Source organism: Aquarana catesbeiana, linkage group LG03 (genome assembly GCF_042186555.1).
Source record: "Aquarana catesbeiana isolate 2022-GZ linkage group LG03, ASM4218655v1, whole genome shotgun sequence".
Taxonomy (NCBI): domain Eukaryota; kingdom Metazoa; phylum Chordata; class Amphibia; order Anura; family Ranidae; genus Aquarana; species Aquarana catesbeiana.
The window spans coordinates 509,863,304-509,882,451 of NC_133326.1; the positions used below are offsets into that span (position 1 = coordinate 509,863,304).

The 19,148-nt window shown below is 38.9% G+C and overlaps 1 protein-coding gene across 4 annotated transcripts in view; it reads left to right on the forward strand.

Moving 5' to 3' along the window:
* GRIA1 (glutamate ionotropic receptor AMPA type subunit 1) overlaps positions 1-19,148 on the forward strand; it is a 462,487-nt gene that overhangs the window by 19,340 nt on the left and 423,999 nt on the right. For all 4 annotated transcript variants that reach the window (XM_073621138.1, XM_073621139.1, XM_073621140.1 and 1 more), the window contains exon 2: positions 14,626-14,763. In XM_073621138.1, the coding sequence (XP_073477239.1) occupies positions 14,626-14,763 (138 nt within the window). The remainder of the gene's footprint in view (positions 1-14,625; positions 14,764-19,148) is intronic.

A 19,148-nucleotide genomic window follows, 5' to 3' on the forward strand; every position in this document is an offset into this window, starting at 1 on the left:
AGACCTGGCTCTATAAAGAAAAGGTCACACTGAGGCCTAGGCCTACCCCGAGGCCTCATTAAAGTGTATGTAAATCCTAACAATTCAATTCTCTTATTTGATCCCTTTTGATTGGTTAAATAAACCATTGAAAGCATTTTGTTATATCTGTTTGATAAGGGCAAAAATTACTGATAACTTCCCGTGATTTCTGTCCATGTTTCACTGTTATCAGTTGCATTGTTTACATTTATCTCTATTTATGAATTACAGACCACCATACCCATAGTTCCCAACTGTCCTGATTTTGAGGAACTGTCCCTGATTTGGAGCAATGTCCCTCTGTCCCTCATTCCCTCTTCATTTGTCCCTCATTTTGGTCTGATCCATATAGATGTATATGAAATGTACTTTTTATCTAAAAGTGCTTCCCAGCGCTAACCTTTCATCTGATTTCTAAATTGCTGCATTTGTAAATTCCAAAAGCCAATATAATGGAATAGTAGTGGTAAAAAAAAAAAAAAAAAAAAACACTTTTGTGTTTTTACCAATCTTGTTTTTTGTACAATTCTCCTTTAAGGGGGCGTGGCAAGGGGTGTGTCCCTATGCCTGCATACTTTTGCTGATAGGTGTCCCTCATTCCCATCTCAAAAAGTTAGGAGGTATGCCATACGTCATGTTATAGAGTAGAGGAGAGGGGGAGATTCTGCTCTGTAAGTTGTGTCCTAGGGTGACAACGCTGCTCCTTCATAGATACAGTAGGGTGGGTGAGCAACGTCACCCTAGGACAGGAAGTGAGTTATTGGCAGGATCACCAGGTGAAATTAAAGAAAGGAAGCTTAAAAAAGAAAACTTAATGCAGCCATTACATCTATGAACTTGTATGCTGCAATATATTAAATGTTTGTTCTTATATTTTGAGATGGGACTTACAATTTTGCATTTGTATCTGTATAGCCAGGTCATAGATGAACACCAAACTTTGGTTGCCAAGACCGCTAGCTACCAATGAGGTCATGTTGGCACTCATGTTCCATAGAAGGGGATTCTCTATTTACTATATCCCTCAGATGGTTACCAGGGGCGGCCCATCCATTAAGGGCGCACGGGCGCCACCCCCCCCCCTCTCCATCGCCGCCTCCCTTATCCAATGCCTCCGGCCCCTTTCAGGACACCAGCACATGGATTCCAATGTGGAGGGGCTGTTTTTTTTTTTTTTAAAGCACCGATCAGAGCCAGAGGCTCTAATAGGCTTCAATATAGGATGGGCTCGGGTCACAGGGAGTGCACTCTGAGTCCACCCAGGTGTGTTACAACAACGAATCAATATTCGCTGTTGTAACACTGATCTTCCTCCTGGCCAATCAGGAAACAGGTTCACCGGATTGGCTGAAAGGACAGGTGAGCCTTTTGGGTGCCTAGGAGGAGGAGGGGAGGAGCTGGAAGCCGTCATGGAGGAGAGGACTTGGAGTAGAGCCACTGCACCACCCTGCCTGCCACCCGCCACGATGGGGTAAGTGCCAGGCAGAACGGCAAACAGCGCGGGGGGGTGTCGCTCAGTGGGGATAGTTGGTTGTTTGCCACCCCCCCCCCCCAAAAAAAACCTCGGCCCCTACTGATGGTTACGATCATTGCCCATTTGACCTCACTAGAGATTTAAGGTCAATAGGATCTGGTAAGCGCCCCTATTACTGGAGGTGGTGGTTTTCACAGTAGCAGTTCTCATTACTTGTGGTTGGTTGTCGGAGTTTTCAAGTGAACTTTCAAAGACGATTTCTTTAACAATCCTCACTTTTTCGTGTGGATTTTATTTATAATATGTTTTATGGAATATTAGTTTCTACTTTTTCACTGTATTAGCGTGGCTTTGTTGTTTAATGAATGTTTGTATAAACAACCTAGAGTTTCTCAGTGGTTTCCTAAGCACAAAATACATGAAGTTTCTCAGAATGCTTCCTATCTGTTAGTTCTGATTCTGTGCTAAAGAAAGCCTCTGGATTATTTTTTGTTGCAGAAAAGGCAGTGCATCTCTCTTCTTCAATAAAAACCTGCCTGCTCCCTGTTTCTTACAGTAGAACTTCAGTTCCACTTTAAGGCCCACCACTTGCTGCCACTGTGTGCAGTTGGTATTAACAGATAACCTAAAGTGTAAGTTCACCATTACAGAAAAATCTGTAAGGTGAACTTACACAGGACCCCCCCTCAATTGCCCCCCCCCCCCCCACCCCCAGGGGTCAGAGGCTTAGAAATCCCCTTGGCATTCAGGCGTCTTCTTCCCCGCTGACAGGACGGGCTGCGCGGGTTCTGATTGGTCAGCCCCACTCATGTGACGGTGCTGACCATTTAGAATTCTCCAAAACGTTCTTCCTTGGAGATTCAGCTGTAGGGATTTCTAAGCCCTGAACCCCTGACACAGCTATGCCAGGTCTCAGAACGGTAGAGCGCCATGATCCAGGTTAGCAGGACTGGGGGGGGGGGGGGGGTCCTGTGTAAGTTCACCTTACAGATTTTCCTGTAAAGGTGAACTTACCCTTTAAGGAAAAAAAAAAACAAAGACCTTATATTTATATTCCTAGATTGTAAGCTCTAACGAGCAGGGCCCTCTGATTCCTCCTGTATTGAATTGTATTGTACTTGTATTGTCTGCCCTAATGTTGTAAAGCGCTGCGTAAACTGTCGGCGCTATATAAATCCTGTATAATAATAATAATAATAATAATAATAATAATAATAAATAATAATATTTAGCACATGAACACTGTCATTAAAAACCTGGTAAATCTATTTTTAAATAGATTAGGGACATATATTAGCAAAATATGTAGGCATAGGACACCCTGTCACACCCCCTTACAGGAGAATTGTACAAAAAAAAGATTGGCTAAACCCTCAATGTTTTTTTACCACTACTATTCCTTTATATTGGCTTTTGGAATTTACAAATGCAGCAATTTAGAAATTGGATTAAAAGTTTAGCAAAAAACACTTTTGATAGATCAGACCAAAATAAGGCACAAATGAGGAAGAAAGAGGGACAGAGGGACTTTGATCCGAATGAGGGACAGTCCCTCGAAATCAGGGACAGTTAAGAGCTATGCTTTGTACCTGTCTATGGGAATGCAAAACCTGCTAGAAGGTTGAGGTCAAAAGCAGATTAGAAGCGGGTCTAAAGCACCTGTAATAAATTCTAATTTAATTCAGAAGTGCCCCACACGGATGTCAGGAGGCTATTGATAAAATCCCAAAGCCCAATAATGCAGACCCTTACAGTGGTGTTAAAGGGTCATGTATGAGCACAGCAGTTTGTAATTGGCCAATTACCACAGTATATAGTGTCTGCAGCTCTAGTTGTTGCCAGGTTCTGCACTAGTGTTGGCTACGAAAAGTATCTAAAAACTGAAGATAAGTTCATACATGTTATATGAGGCACAGTTGAAATACCCTAGAACTATAAACAAGTCTTAGAGAATGGGAGTCTCAGCCTTGTAGATAATTCTTTTAGGTAGAATCAAAATTGAGATGCTCTGGGAAAAAAAAAATTAAAAGGCAGATACTGACCATTATTATAACAGAAATCTTTTTTTTTTTTTTATTCAAATGTTTTTTCAACATATACATTTGCTGTTGTCTCCTAGATGTTACATTAGGAGAAGCATGATTAAATAAATGTCAGAAATGTTTGTGGTACTGTGCGCTATTTCCTCTCTGTGTCACGGAATAATGACTCCTGAGTACAATATAAAAGAAGTGGGACTTAGTGGGAACACAGTGTGAAGCAGAAACAGCTTTCCTCTACAGGCAGCAGAGAGGGGATTAAGAAATAATTGAAATATGTAGGCGGTTTCCTCCTATATAAATTAATGCTGTGGATCAAATTCAGTCTGAAGAGTAAAGCAGATGGGGAATCAGAAGCTGAAATGGGCCAAGTGATTTGTGGCAATTTCTCTGTTTTTCTTTTCTATCGCCTGATTGACAGACACTGACAAGTACAGCTATCTATCTGTCTCATCATTCTTTATATCTATCTCATCAATCTATCTCATCAATCTATCTCATCTATCTATCTCATCAATCTATCTCATCAATCTATCTATCTCATCAATCTATCTATCTATCTATCTCATCAATCTATCTATCTATCTCATCAATCTATCTCATCAATCTATCTCATCTATCTATCTCATCAATCTATCTCATCAATCTATCTCATCAATCTATCTATCTATCTATCTATCTATCTATCTATCTATCTATCTATCTATCTCATCAATCTATCTATCTATCTCATCAATCTATCTATCTATCTCATCAATCTATCTATCTATCTCATCAATCTATCTATCTCATCAATCTATCTCATCAATCTATCTATCTCATCAATCTATCTATCTATCTATCTATCTATCTATCTATCTATCTATCTATCTATCTATCTATCTATCTATCTATCTATCTATCTATCTATCTATCTATCTATCTATCTATCTATCTATCTATCTATCTATCTATCTATCTATCTATCTCATCAATCTATCTATCTATCTATCTATCTATCTATCTATCTATCTATCTATCTATCTATCTATCTATCTATCTATCTATCTATCTCATCAATCTATCTATCTATCTCATCAATCTATCTATCTATCTCATCAATCTATCTATCTATCTCATCAATCTATCTCATCAATCTATCTATCTATCTATCTATCTATCTATCTATCTATCTATCTATCTATCTATCTATCTATCTATCTATCTATCTATCTATCTATCTATCTATCTATCTATCTATCTATCTATCTATCTATCTATCTATCTATCTCATCAATCTATCTATCTATCTATCTATCTATCTATCTATCTATCTATCTATCTATCTATCTATCTATCTATCTATCTATCTATCTATCTATCTATCTATCTATCTATCTCATCAATCTATCTATTTATCTATCTATCTCATCAATCAATCTATCTATCTCATCAATCAATCTATCTATCTATCTATCTATCTATCTCATCAATCAATCTATCTATCTATCTCATCAATCAATCTATCTATCTATCTCATCAATCTATCTATCTATCTCATCAATCTATATCTATCTCATCAATCTATCTATCTATCTCATCAATCTATATCTATCTCATCAATCTATCTCATCAATCTATCTCATCTATCTATCTATCTATCTATCTATCTATCTACAATCCTTTGGCCTGTCTATGCCCCTGTTGCCCAACCTATGGCCTGGGATCCACACGTGGCCATTGGCACATGTTATATGGCCCCCAGGGTCCCTACAGGCAGTGGTCTGTGTTTCCTTTACGTAGGTGCTTTCTTGGGCCAGTGAAGAAATATGTCCTTTAGAAAGACTTATTGTAGTCAAATGATTTGTTATATTTCATCCACAATATTTTTTATTTTCTGTGCTGTCCCTTTTTTCTCTCACGTTTTTTTTTTTTTTTTCTTCTGATCGTTTAGTTTGGCTCTGCCTGAGAGAAATCTCAAATGTGGCACAAGTAATTTTTAAGGGGGCTATAGGGAGCAAAAAGATGGAAGCTATCTATCTATTTATAAGATAAAGGGAAAAATCATCTATCTATCTATCTATCTATCTATCTATCTATCTATCTCATCAATCTATCTATCTATCTATCTCATCAATCTATCTATCTATCTATCTCATCAATCTATCTATCTATCTCATCTATCTATCTCATCAATCTATCTATCTCATCAATCTATCTATCTATCTATCTATCTATCTATCTATCTATCTATCTATCTATCTATCTATCTATCTATCTATCTATCTCATCTATCTATCTCATCAATCTATCTCATCAATCTATCTATCAATCTATCTATCTATCTATCTATCTATCTATCTATCTATCTATCTATCTATCTATCTATCTATCTAATCTATCTATCTCATCAATCTATCTATCTATCTATCTATCTATCTATCTATCTATCTATCTATCTATCTATCTATCTATCTATCTATCTATCTATCTATCTATCTATCTATCTATCTATCTCATCAATCTATCTATCTATCTCATCAATCTATCTATCTATCTCATCAATCTATCTATCTATCTCATCAATCTATCTATCTATCTATCTATCTATCTATCTATCTATCTATCTATCTATCTATCTATCTATCTATCTATCTATCTATCTATCTATCTATCTCATCAATCTATCTATCTATCTCATCAATCTATCTATCTATCTCATCAATCTATCTATCTATCTATCTATCTATCTATCTATCTATCTATCTATCTATCTATCTATCTATCTATCTATCTATCTATCTATCTATCTATCTATCTATCTATCTATCTATCTATCTCATCAATCTATCTATCTATCTCATCAATCTATATCTATCTCATCAATCTATCTCTTCTATCTATCTATCTATCTATCTATCTATCTATCTATCTATCTACAATCCTTTGGCCTGTCTATGCCCCTGTTGCCCAACCTATGGCCTGGGATCCACACGTGGCCATTGGCACATGTTATATGGCCCCCAGGGTCCCTACAGGCAGTGGTCTGTGTTTCCTTTACGTAGGTGCTTTCTTGGGCCAGTGAAGAAATATGTCCTTTAGAAAGACTTATTGTAGTCAAATGATTTGTTATATTTCATCCACAATATTTTTTATTTTCTGTGCTGTCCCTTTTTTCTCTCACGTTTTTTTTTTTTTTTCTTCTGATCGTTTAGTTTGGCTCTGCCTGAGAGAAATCTCAAATGTGGCACAAGTAATTTTTAAGGGGGCTATAGGGAGCAAAAAGATGGAAGCTATCTATCTATTTATAAGATAAAGGGAAAAATAAATAAATAAGTAGCCACATTAGAAATATTATCGTTTGATGATGCCACTGTAATAATACACAAGCCTACTAATGTCTAGGATTATATCTCTAGTGTTTGCTGCAGGGGGCGTTTGCGCGAGCACAGCTGCTGTACCTGTGGGAGACACAGAGAAATGTCTCTGTTCCTTTTCTGAAACTGCAACCAAAGCATCGTGCAATTCTGCTCACTTCCAAACACCACATTTTCCCACGTTTTGGCTGCAAGTGCGAGCACACCTCCAATTTACATGCATTCCCGCTAGGGTTGCCACCTTTTCTTCAAGTCAAACGCGAACACTTTAGTGGCGCACAGAATTTTTTTTGTTATAGTATAAACCAGGGGTCTCCAAACCTTCTAAACAAAGGGCCAGTTTACTGTTCTTCGGACTTTAGGGGGGCCAGAGTGCAGCCAGTGGGAGTAGAAAATGTCCTGGCATGAATGGGGGTAAACAGCGCTCCATCTTATTAGGGGAAGAAATGGTGCCCCATCATCACTGGTGTCAGTGCTAAGAATAGTGCCCCATCAGTGTCAGTGGGAGGAATAGTGCCCCAAGGGCCAGATAAGGGCAGGCAAAGGGCCGCTTCTGGCTCCTCCAGGCCACATTTGGTATAAAGTATACATATATTTTGAGATTAAATAACATTTCTAATCATATGAAGTTAATCACAAGAGTCCACCCTTACATCAGAGTCCACAAAGTTCCCCTTTTACATCTTACACTGTAAGGGGGAACTCTGGGGTCTCTGACATAAAGGATGCACTGAGAACCCTGATTTAATAGGGAACACTGAGAACTCTGATGTAAGGGGTGCTCTGAGAACCCTGATGTACCTTAGTGTACTCACTCAGAGGCAGGAGAGAGAAGGGGGGAGAGGGGAGACTTCAGTCACAGACAGGTATAGATGGTGAGCTAGGTTCATGCAAGTATTAGGTGTTAGGGCTCATGTTAGAGGTTAGATGCAGAGCAAAGATGAGGAGCCAGTATAAGAGGAAACCAAGAACAATCAGCACAAAGGACATATTATATTAACTGTAAGCTAAACTTAGGTTTTAAATGTTGAGGACCTTAAGAGTTAATTTGTTATTTTAAGTGACCTATGCAGAACATAGCAATAGGTTTAATTTTTACAAGCTGCTAATACTGTAGTTACCTTCTCTTACTCCCCCATTGCCCAGTTCAGCTACAGTTTAAGTGTTCATGCACATTGGGCTTAAAAGATACGGCTTCTATAGGAATTTTGTATTTTGCTTGTAGAAGCTGCTCAATGTAATCCTATGTTTCCATGGACGTTAGGACGTTTAGAGGCACATTTTAAGCTCAGTGTTTACAGTCAGAAAAAAAACCCTTCTGGATTGCATTTTTAAGAGGAGTTTTTCTGGTAGAAAAAAAGGTTAAGTGCGTCTAAATGTGCCTAAACGTGTGTTCAAAAACACTCTATATGAGCGTTTTTTTTTTGCCACAAGAACTGGCATTTTTGTAAGTCTAGTGTGCATGGACCCTTAGGGCTAAATTCAGGTGTTGGGTGTTTAGTTGGCTTCCAAAATCTTCCTCTTGCGATGATCCCCCACCACAATAATCTTCTTTTGCAGTGGAGCGCACCCCCCCCCCCAAAAAAAAAAAACTGAAAAATCAGCAGGAACATAACTTGATGTCAATAGGATGTGTCCCTTGTGCTGATGCCTCTTCGTTTAGGTGGAGTCCTCCTCCGTACATGAATCAGCCCCTCCTGTTGCCCTAATCTTCCAGTGCAGCAGGAGTTAATAGAACTCCACCATTAATAGAGACTATATTACAGCTTCTATGAATGAAACACGATCTAAGAGCTGACCTTCCAATCATGCACCTGTCTTCCATTCATGGATGGGTCCTCTTTTGCAGACCTACTGATCCAATCCAAGTGGCTCTCATTATGCACCATACTGCCTCAGAAAGTTTGTTTTAGCCAAACCTTTTTTAATCCTTAATGTTCCAGCTCTTATTTTCCAAATCTTGGCAGCCCAAACTGCTAGCTATAAAGGACAATAAACCTTGTTCAATACCACATCCAGGGGACACAGCCACAGGAAAAAAACTCACCTTATGGTAGTGTAGAGCTTTTTGCCAATTTACTCCCAGTTCTCAGATGCAAGCCCCTTTAACCCAATTTTCCATAACTTTCTGGGTTCCGGGATACAGCCAGGGAAGATATGTTTCCCAGTTTCCCTCCCTAATCAGCCTCAGAGTGGCCATACCTTATGGGGCAGAGAGAGTTGGGCAAGTGATCTGCAGGGAGCTCATCCCAAATTGCTACCAGAGTGCTATAGTTCCAGTGGGGTATCCCCGTGTCCTTGGATACCGGATCCCTCTAGCTGTTCATCTGTGTTACCAGAGCTACCCTGGACTTCAATGGGAGGGAAGCTGTTACAAGAATTATTGCTAGCAGTCATATTCTGAACTGTTTTATTGAAGTAGGTATTCTCATCTCTTGACTATCTGTTGTTATAGAGGCTTACCCTGTTACCCTGACTTTTCCACAGAGACATTGTTGTGAAGAGTCCATGTTTTTGCAGCTTTCACAATATGTTTTGTATTATTTTGAAATGTATGCATACTCTTTTTCCATCCTGACCCTGATTTGCATCATTGATTTTAACTTGTTTAGTTAGTAAATTGCAATTTACAGTTACTCCCTGTTTGAACATTTAGCTGATTACTTATTTTGTTAACCTAGTAACAGTCCTGTCAATGTCCCTATTTTGTTATTTGTTGTTTCTGAAAAAAAAAAAGGAATCAAACAGAGCAGCCAGATTCAGAGTTTGCACTTTCTTTCATCCCTGTACTTGGCCTGCTTTCTTGAAAATATTCATGGTTAGAGCTATGCGACAGTTATATCCGATATAATCACTGATGAGGGAGATCTGGAACAGTGCTCTGTGAGGCAGGCAGACAGTCATTATGTTATCATTATAAAGTGCTTTTTATGGTTAGGAAAGGAATATAGACTCCATTATAGACAGGAAGAAGACTTTTTTTAGATGGTGAAAGCCTGGATAAATAGCCACATATATGTATTAAAGACAAATACGATAAACGGATAATGATTTTTCTTCACTTACCCATATGTTTCCGACGGTCACTGCTGTGGTCTACTTCCCACTGTGGACAAGTAGGTGTGCAAAAAGCACAAAGAAACAGCTCATCAAACCGATTCCTTTCTGCAAAGTGTTTTGAAAGAGCCATTACTAACATTATAACATTTCTAATGGACTAATAATGGACATTAATACCATTATTAATGGACTATTATTATTAATCTAGGCTTTCACCATTGTAGAAGAAAAATGTCAGGCTCAGAAATAAGAATTTTACCATCCATAATCAGAACTGTATTTATCAGTAGGCACTTGGGGGCCAGTGTCTAGGGAAACAGGTTTGGAACCAGTCCCACAGAAATTACAAACTGTGATAAATCTCTCTTTATTTCCCTCTTCTCTTCTGGGCATCTTTGGACATTGGTGACTAAATCAGCAGGGAACTGTAGGGTAAAGTTTGTGTAGAGTATGTTAAAAGGAGCCAGATAACTAAACTCTATTTTAAAGTAGAACTATAGGCAAATGTTTTTTTAGAATTTTAAAATTCCACCCACCACAAAAAAAAATATATATATATATTTGTCCCGTTGCGGAGATTTACCTTCACTTCCCGCCCCTTAGCCAAACAGGAAGTGAGAGGAAATCCCTGCAAATGAAGGGAAACTCTTGGGAAACCCCAGTTCACCAGAACTAGTGTCACCATTGGAAGATTTCCAATGTGGACACTAGTTACTGGTGAACTGGGGGTCTCCAAGAATTACTATTACTTTTAGTTTTCTTGGACAACCCAAAATTTGGGATTTTTTAGCCTTAACCTTCAATGATGATGGTAAATAGGACAAATAGAGAGGGTGAATTTTCCTAATAGGAGCACAGACAGCAATAAAAACTGATAGGTATTCTAATCCAGTGGTCTCCAAGCTCCGGCCCAGGGCCCGGATGTGGCCCTTTACTTGCCTTTATCTGGTCTTTAAGGCACTATTTCAACAGCTGACACCAATGATGGGGCACCATTCCGCCTACTGACACCATCAATGGGGCACTATTCTTCATATGGATACCAACAATGGGGCACTATTTCTCCTATTAAAATCAATGATGGGGCACAGATGTTGGAGCATTTTTTACTCCCACTGGCCACATTCTGGCCTCTCTAAAGCTTGAAGGATAGTAAACTGGCCCTTTACTTACAAAGTTTGGAGACCCCTGTTCTAATCCCTTTCCAACCTATCCAAAAACGAAAAAAAAAATGTTGCTTTTAGATATACTTTAAGAAACATAAAACTATCTCTCTTTTCTCTCACTTGCTCTTGTGTACCTTCAAAAAAAGCTATGAATACAACATAGCAAGCAGGTTTTCTCATAAAGTGCATACTAGTATTCAATTTTGCAAAAATAATCATATGATACGATGGTAAGTACCAGTTTGTACCAATAGATGTCATCATTTAAGTGATCTAGGGCAGCACAATATCCAAATACAGGTCTGCTCATGATATTTACATGCAACGTTATTCCAAAGAAAATTTGTCTTAAGTGTATCTAAACCTAAAGTGTAACTAAAGGCAAAACTTTTTTTTCTTCATTTTGGATAGAGTAAACAAGGGTTTTAACACCTGTCATTCTCCGCATTGGGGTGATTTACTTTCATATCCTGTCCAATAGGCAAAACAGGAAGTGGAAGCAAATTCCTCTAAAGTGGGGGAAGCCTGGTGTGTCACCAGGGTCATCAAAACTAGTGTCCCCATTGGAAGATTTCCACTCTATTAGTGTTCTGATTTTAACCTTAAATTTGGAATTTTTCTTTTACTTTCGATGATAACGGAAAACAGGGCAAATAGAGAGGGTGAATCTTCCTAATGGGGCACAAACAGCAGTAAAAACAGACAGGGGTTCTAATTCCTCTCCACTCTATCCAAAACTTAAAAAAAAAGTTTGCCTTTAGTTACATTTAAAAAAAAGGAGTAAAGCCAATCCTTTTGTTTGGCTATGTCTCTTCTGCCTGCTATCATCTGACGAAGCAAAAGCATGCAAGGACCCCAATAATATTGTCAGGATTTACCCTCTCTACCTAATTGACAACTTGATTTACCTCTGCGCGTGTGGCTGAAAGCAAGAGCCAGCCATGCCAATCGCCTTACCAGCCTGTAGCTCCAGCCAGCACTGGAGGAGCAGAGAGGAGTAGGGAAATCCCTGCAGGGGGACAGTGATGAAAGCATCATGGTGAGTATGAACGTTTATTTTATTTATTATGAATAATGAATTTTTATTATGTTATTCACCCTGGTCTTTTCCTTTAACCACTTCAGCTCTGGAAGATTTACTTCCCTTCATGACCAGGCCATTTTTTGCGATAGGATACTGCTTTTTTTAACTCACAATTGCATAGTCAAGCTACACTGTACCCAAATAAAACTGTCCTTTTTTTCCCCACCAATAGAGCTTTCTGTTGGTGGTATTTGACCACCTCTGCGTTTTTTGTATTTTGCACTCTAAACAAAAAACGACCGTCAATTTTGTGAAAAAAACAATATTTTTTACTTTCTACTATAAAACATATCCAATAAAAAAATGTAAAAAATCGAATTTCTTCATCAATATGTATTCTGCTACTGTACATATTTTTGGTTAAAAAAAAATCCCAAAAAGCGTATATTGATTGATTTGTGCAAAAGTCATAGCATCTCCAAACTATGGGATACATTTATGGAATTGTTCTTTATTTATTTTTTTTTACTAGTAATGGCGGCGATCAGCGACTTATAGCAGGACTGCGATATTGTGGTGGACAAATTGGACACTAACTGACACTTTTGACACTTTTTTGGGGACCAGTGACAATAATACAGTGATCAGTGCTAAAAATATGCACTATCATTATACTAATGACACTGGATGGAAAGTGATCACTTAAGGAGCGAGCAAGGGGTTAACTGTGTGCCTAGCCCTATGTAAGTAGTATTCCTGGTGCTTTCATATTTTTATACTAACGTACTGCAAAGTGAAACTGTACATCCTTGATTAATAATGCCTTTTAAGACGCAGATTAATATGAGGAGGGGGCTTGGAAAAAACACATGTTCAGCATAAAACGGGCTATCAAAAGGTTGTTGCCATTTTCTCAGTACCACAATAAAACTTAGGCTGGCCATAGACAGTTTGAATCTCAGCCGGTTCCTGTTAAACATGTGATTTTTCCAAGTCCCCTCCTCTTATTGATCTGTGTGTGGGCAGGCTGAATGTACCAACAACCAGCCTGCCAGATTTGCTTGCGATTATTGCTAGCGGCTGCTATAGCCCCTAGCAATAATCACTGTCTGATCCCGACGGGGGCGGCTTCCGTCGCCCACCACCTACCCCCCGCAGGAACCAGACAATTGCTCGGCAGGAGGGACTCCCCTGTCAGCACTTTCTGTGTTGATGCGGGAATCATGCAAATTTATTTTCTTAAAACTGTGGTTGCAGGAAAGAAATCTGCACTGTCTATGGCCTACCTAAGTCACAATATGCAGTAACTATTGTGGCTGATATTGTTTTTTATTCTGTACCATTTTACAATTTAAAAGCAGCTCCAGGCAAGTCATTTTGCCTAGACTGAAATAATGTCATCAGTCTGCTGCAGGCAGAATGAAGCATTTCTTCAGTCCCCTCTTTCTTAATGATCAGGCCTTGAAGCAAGTTACATAGTTACATAGTTACATAGTAGGTGAGGTCGAAAAAAGACACAAGTTCATCCAGTCCAACCTATGTGTGTGATTATATGTCAGTATTACATTGTATATCCCTGTATGTTGTGGTCGTTCAGGTGCTTATCTAATAGTTTCTTGAAACCATCGATGCCCCCCACTGAGACCACCGCCTGTGGAAGGGAATTCCACATCCTTGCCGCTCTTACAGTAAAGAACCCTCTACATAGTTTAAGGTTAAACCTATTTTCTTCTAATTTTAATGAGTGGCCACGAGTCTTGTTAAACTCCCTTCCGCGAAAAAGTTTTATCCCTATTGTGGGATCACCAGTATGGTATTTGTATATTGAAATCATATCCCCTCTCAAGCGTCTCTTCTCCAGAGAGAATAAGTTCAGTGCTCGCAACCTTTCCTCATAACTAAGATCCTCCAGACCCTTTATTAGCTTTGTTGCCCTTCTTTGTACTCGCTCCATTTCCAGTACATCCTTCCTGAGGACTGGTGCCCAGAACTGGACAGCATACTCTAGGTGTGGCCGGACCAGAGTCTTGTAGAGCGGGAGAATTATCGTTTTATCTCTGGAGTTGATCCCCTTTTTAATGCATGCCAATATTCTGTTTGCTTTGTTAGCAGCAGCTTGGCATTGCATTCCATTGCTGAGCCTGTACTCTACTAGGACCCCCAGGTCCTTTTCAATCCTAGATTCCCCCAGAGGTTCTCCCCCCATTGTATAGATTGCATTCATACACTGAAACTTTTCAGTATTTTAAGCAGATGCTGACCTTGGGTAGTGTCTAAACAAAATAGGACACTGCCCCTGCATGGGGAAGACACAGCGTCAATTTAATGGACAATTCCAGGGATCTTCAAAATTGTATTTGCACAATATAGGGAGCCCTAATATGAAAAATGACTTGTATAGCAGTTATATATGTTATATCCTTTTATAAATAGCTTTAATTGTATACTCAACTGCTGTCTAAATCTTCTTTATTGTCCTCTGCAGGGGGCCTCTTCCCAAACCAGCAATCCCAGGAACATGCCGCCTTTCGTTTTGCATTGTCGCAGCTGTTGGAGCCCCCAAAGCTTCTGCCCCAAATTGATATTGTGAATATCAGCGACAGTTTTGAAATGACCTACACCTGTAAGTACTGAGATAAACCATTAAGAGCTGATTTGCATCTTATAATGTCCAATTTAATTTTTTATTTTTTTCTTCCAGTGGCCATCAATTGGCAGCTCTTGTACTGAGTACAAGAGGTGCAAATGCTTTAAGCTGTTTGCTGTAGCAGAACGCAAGGCGCTTATCTTAATTAAAAAGTATTTACTAAAAGTCTCTTGGCTAAAAAAGATAATGGAAAAGGAGCTGAAAAAAAATATGTCGTGTTTATCCTGAAGAAAAGGCTAATTAAAGTTGAAGGCTAACAAAAAAAAAAAAAAAGTTTAGATTATTTTTAATTGAAAGTTGTTAAAGGCCAACACTTGCTAAATGCACAAATGGAACATATACGTTAGAGATTCTTTAGTTACCAAAAGATTTGTTCAGCACTTTGTTCTTACTCTCCAAACCATTCCATCTGCACTGCTATATAACTGCAGACTATCAGGAGGGAGATGTCACTTTCCATAAACTGTGAGACTTCGGACTCCCTGCCACGACCCTATCTCCTGCCTGCTCTTGTATTGCTATGGAATTTTACCAGCTGATAGAAGCATTCTTCTCTGTCTGCAATAGGGGTTGATTTTCTAAAACCGGCGCGTGCAAAATCTGGTGCAGCTATGCATAGAAACCAATCAGCTTCCATTTTTTTTTTGTTAAGCCTTAACTGAACAAGATGAAGTTAGAAGCTGATTGGCTACCATGTACAGCTGCACCAAAATTTGCACTCTCCAGTTTTAGTAAATCAACCCCCTCATTTTTTCCCTGATCCTCAGGTTACACAGCAGTGTTCCAACTACAACTACAGTGTTCCAAATTCTACTTTCAAATGGCACATGGAAACACATAGAAAAAATATTTATACATTTTTGAAGAAATGCATAAGTTCAAGAAAATGTGCTTTTTATAGTAGTTATTTAACCCTTTCATGACTAAGCCTATTTTTGAAATTTGGTGTTTACAAGTTAAAATCCGTATTTTTTGCTAGAAAATTACTTAGAACCCCCAAACATTATATATATATATATTTTTAGCAGAGAATCTAGAGAATAAAATGGAGATTGTTGCAATATTTTATATCAAGCGGTGTTTTAAACCCAAATTTTTGGGAAAAGGGACACTTTCATGAATTAAAAAAAAAAACAAACAGTAAATTTACCCCATTTTTTTTCTATAATGTGAAAGATGATGTTACGCCGAGTAAATAGATACCAAACATGTCACGCTTTATAATTGCACGCATTCGTGAAATGGTGACAAACTACGGTACCCAAGAATTTCCATAGGCGACGCTTTACATTTTTTTTATGGTTACCAGGTTAGAGTTACAGAGGAGATCTAGTACTAGAATTATTGCTCTCCCTCTGGCGATCGCGGCGATACCTCACATGTGTCATTTGAACACCGTTTACATATGCGGGCGCGACTTCCGTATGCGTTTGCTGCGCGAGCTCGCGGGGACGGGGGCGCTTTAAAAATTTTTTTTTTCTTATTTATTTTATTAATTTTTATATTTATAAATTGTGTTAAAAAAAAAAATTTTTTTTGATGACATATTGTGTCACAAGGAATGTAAACATACCTTGTGACAGTAATAGGTGGTGACAGGTACTCTTTATGGAGGGATCGGGGGTCTAAAAGACCTCCAATCCCTCCTTTGCACTTCAAAGTATTCAGATCGTTGAAAACGGCAGCCGAGTAAACGGGAAGTGACTTCATGACGTCGCTTCCGCGTTTACATTTAGAAGACTGGAACGAAGTCACCCACAGCTTCGGAGGTAGCTGATTGGTCACTGATTGGTCACCGGGCCTTCCGATCGAACAGGAGGCCCGGTAACAGTGGCGGGTGGCGGCGGGAGGGGGGGACGTCCCCACCCGCTGCTCCAGTATAACAGCCGAGCGGCTTTTAGCCGCATCGTTTGTTATACCCAGAAAGCCGATCGCCCGCTGTCAAAAACGGTACCGGGATGATGCCTGCAGCTGCGGGCATCATCCCGCTATAACCCCGGAAAGCCGAGTGCGCACATCTGCGTACGCTCGCCGGGAAGGGGTTAAAACAGTATTAAACCCCAAAGCAAACATTTATTATATGGCAGCTTACCAATTCTTAGATGTTTTGTCTGTATTATCTTTCTTTTTTAGACTTTCTTCCCTTTATTTTCACTTGGTGATCCAGCCAGTAAGTCTGTTGAATTTCAACAGGACAAGCTGTCTTGCAAATGTAGTACTGTAGTTAGATTATTGAGAACCATTTACCACTGACAGGGGTGCTTATAATGACTAGCTTTTATTTATTTGCATATGTAAAACCTTTCTACGAAGAGTAAAAAAAAAAAAAAAACTGCTACAACTGCTTGTGTAACTACAGTGAGAGCTGGATTTTGGCTTGAATTTGTTAGTGTATCTAAATCTGCTAGTACATCTAACACTCCCTTTCCCCCAGATTGACAATGCTGCAGACCAAAGGTGTCCCTGTGCTCCTTCATCCAGAGTGAAGGCACTCTAATACAGAAGGTGTGTCACTGGCCAGATCACCAAGTTGAAAACAGAGTCTCAAAGCTTAAAGTATAACTAAGGCGCGCGATTTTTGCCACGATTTTGTACAGGTCAAAAGGTCACCAATGTAAAAAGCAGAAAAATGACTGTAATCTGCCCAAAAAGAAGCTCGTGTACTTTTTTGAGCTTCAGGCATTTTGCTTCAGGTGACAGAACGCTCAGATGTGAACAGGTGCCATTATAATGAATGGGATTTTGCTTGCTGGGCGTTTTAGAACTTGGGAGATGAGCATTTTACGAGATGAAAACGCTCAGGTGTGAATGGGCCCTTAAGGTAAAGCCTTTTTTTTTAGTTTTGGATAGAGTGCAGGAAAATAAGAATGCTTTGCAGTTTTTAGTGCTGTCTGTGCCCCCATTAAGGAGATTCACCCTCCCTATTTGTCCTTTTTACCATTATCATTGAAAGTGAACGTAAAAGAATATCTATATTTTTGGGTTGTCCCCAGAATATTAATATAGGTGAAATCTTCCAATGAGGACACTACTCCTGGTGACCTGTGGGTCCCAAAGGATTTCCCTTAATTTGCGGTGATTTCCTCTCACTTCCTGTTTGGCTATGGGACAGGAAGTAAAGGGAAATCTCTGCAATGGGCCTTTAGTTCTATTTTAAAAAAGAAAACAAATGCAGCCTCCACATCTAATGATTGGCAAGCTGTAATATATTACATTTTTGGCTTTGGGTTTAATACCGCTTCCTGGATTCAGTTTACCGTCTGCAGTTTTCTTCTCAACATTGGGGCTTATTAGTGCTTGCTCCCACAGTAGCTTTCAGTAAAACAAGGTAGCTTTGTGACTAAACTTGATGTTCCATGAACTAAGCTGTAAGAAGGGTGCTGTTGAACCCACCTTATCCCAAACCTCTTGTATCTATCAACTGAAAGTAAAATGTTTGACCGAGTTGTTTTTTCCTCATTGTGGTCCGCCAGCAGACAGAAATGCTTGGACGGTTAGATAAGCGTCTGCACGTCTGGCTGTCCTCTGATGTCTATGAATACCATAAGACCGTTATAAACTCCCCTGGCTATAGGTAGATTTCTCTGATTTACAGAGATGGATTTAAAAAACCATCATAGGTAGAAACTTTTAGCCTACTTGTTTATACTGTACCAAATAAAATCAAACTTTATTATTATTTAAAGGTTAGGGGTAAAGGAGTCTTAAATCATTGCAGCAGTTTGTAGCTGATAATTTTTCTCAGCAATTTATAGACTCATATCGGTATTTATTACTTTCAATTGACTGTTATACTGAATTTGACTTTTGTGTACCTTTCTAGGTCAGGGATATGTGAATCCCGAAATTTTAAAGTGATTTTGGATCATGTTTTTCCACTTCAATGTGTGAATCTTTTTAATTAGCTCATAGGCAGTTGCTTCACTGTTGACTGATTTTGGTTATAGGAAGTCATTTTATCTGCCTTTTGTAAAATGAAGTAAATATTCTGGTTGCCTAAAAATAGAGTTAAGTAAAAAAAAAAAAAAAAAAAAAAAAACAGTATTAATTCTAATTCAATTTCCACCTCTAAACCAAACTCCCACCTCTGAAAATGCTGCTACTAACATGCACCTGGATGAAGCCATCCACCACAATATTATAGTAGCCCTGAACTAAAAATAATACGATTTACTGTGTTATAGGGAACATTTAGAAATGTTAATTATGCCTAAACAGTATCCTGAAATATATAAAATTTCTCTGGAACACCTCTTGAAAATTAGCAGTGCACTACCTGGTATGTGAGGGTGCCTAGGCACTCCTATGTCAACAGCCTATTAGCGTATATCTGCAGTTTGAGATCTAAGGCACTGCTCTCT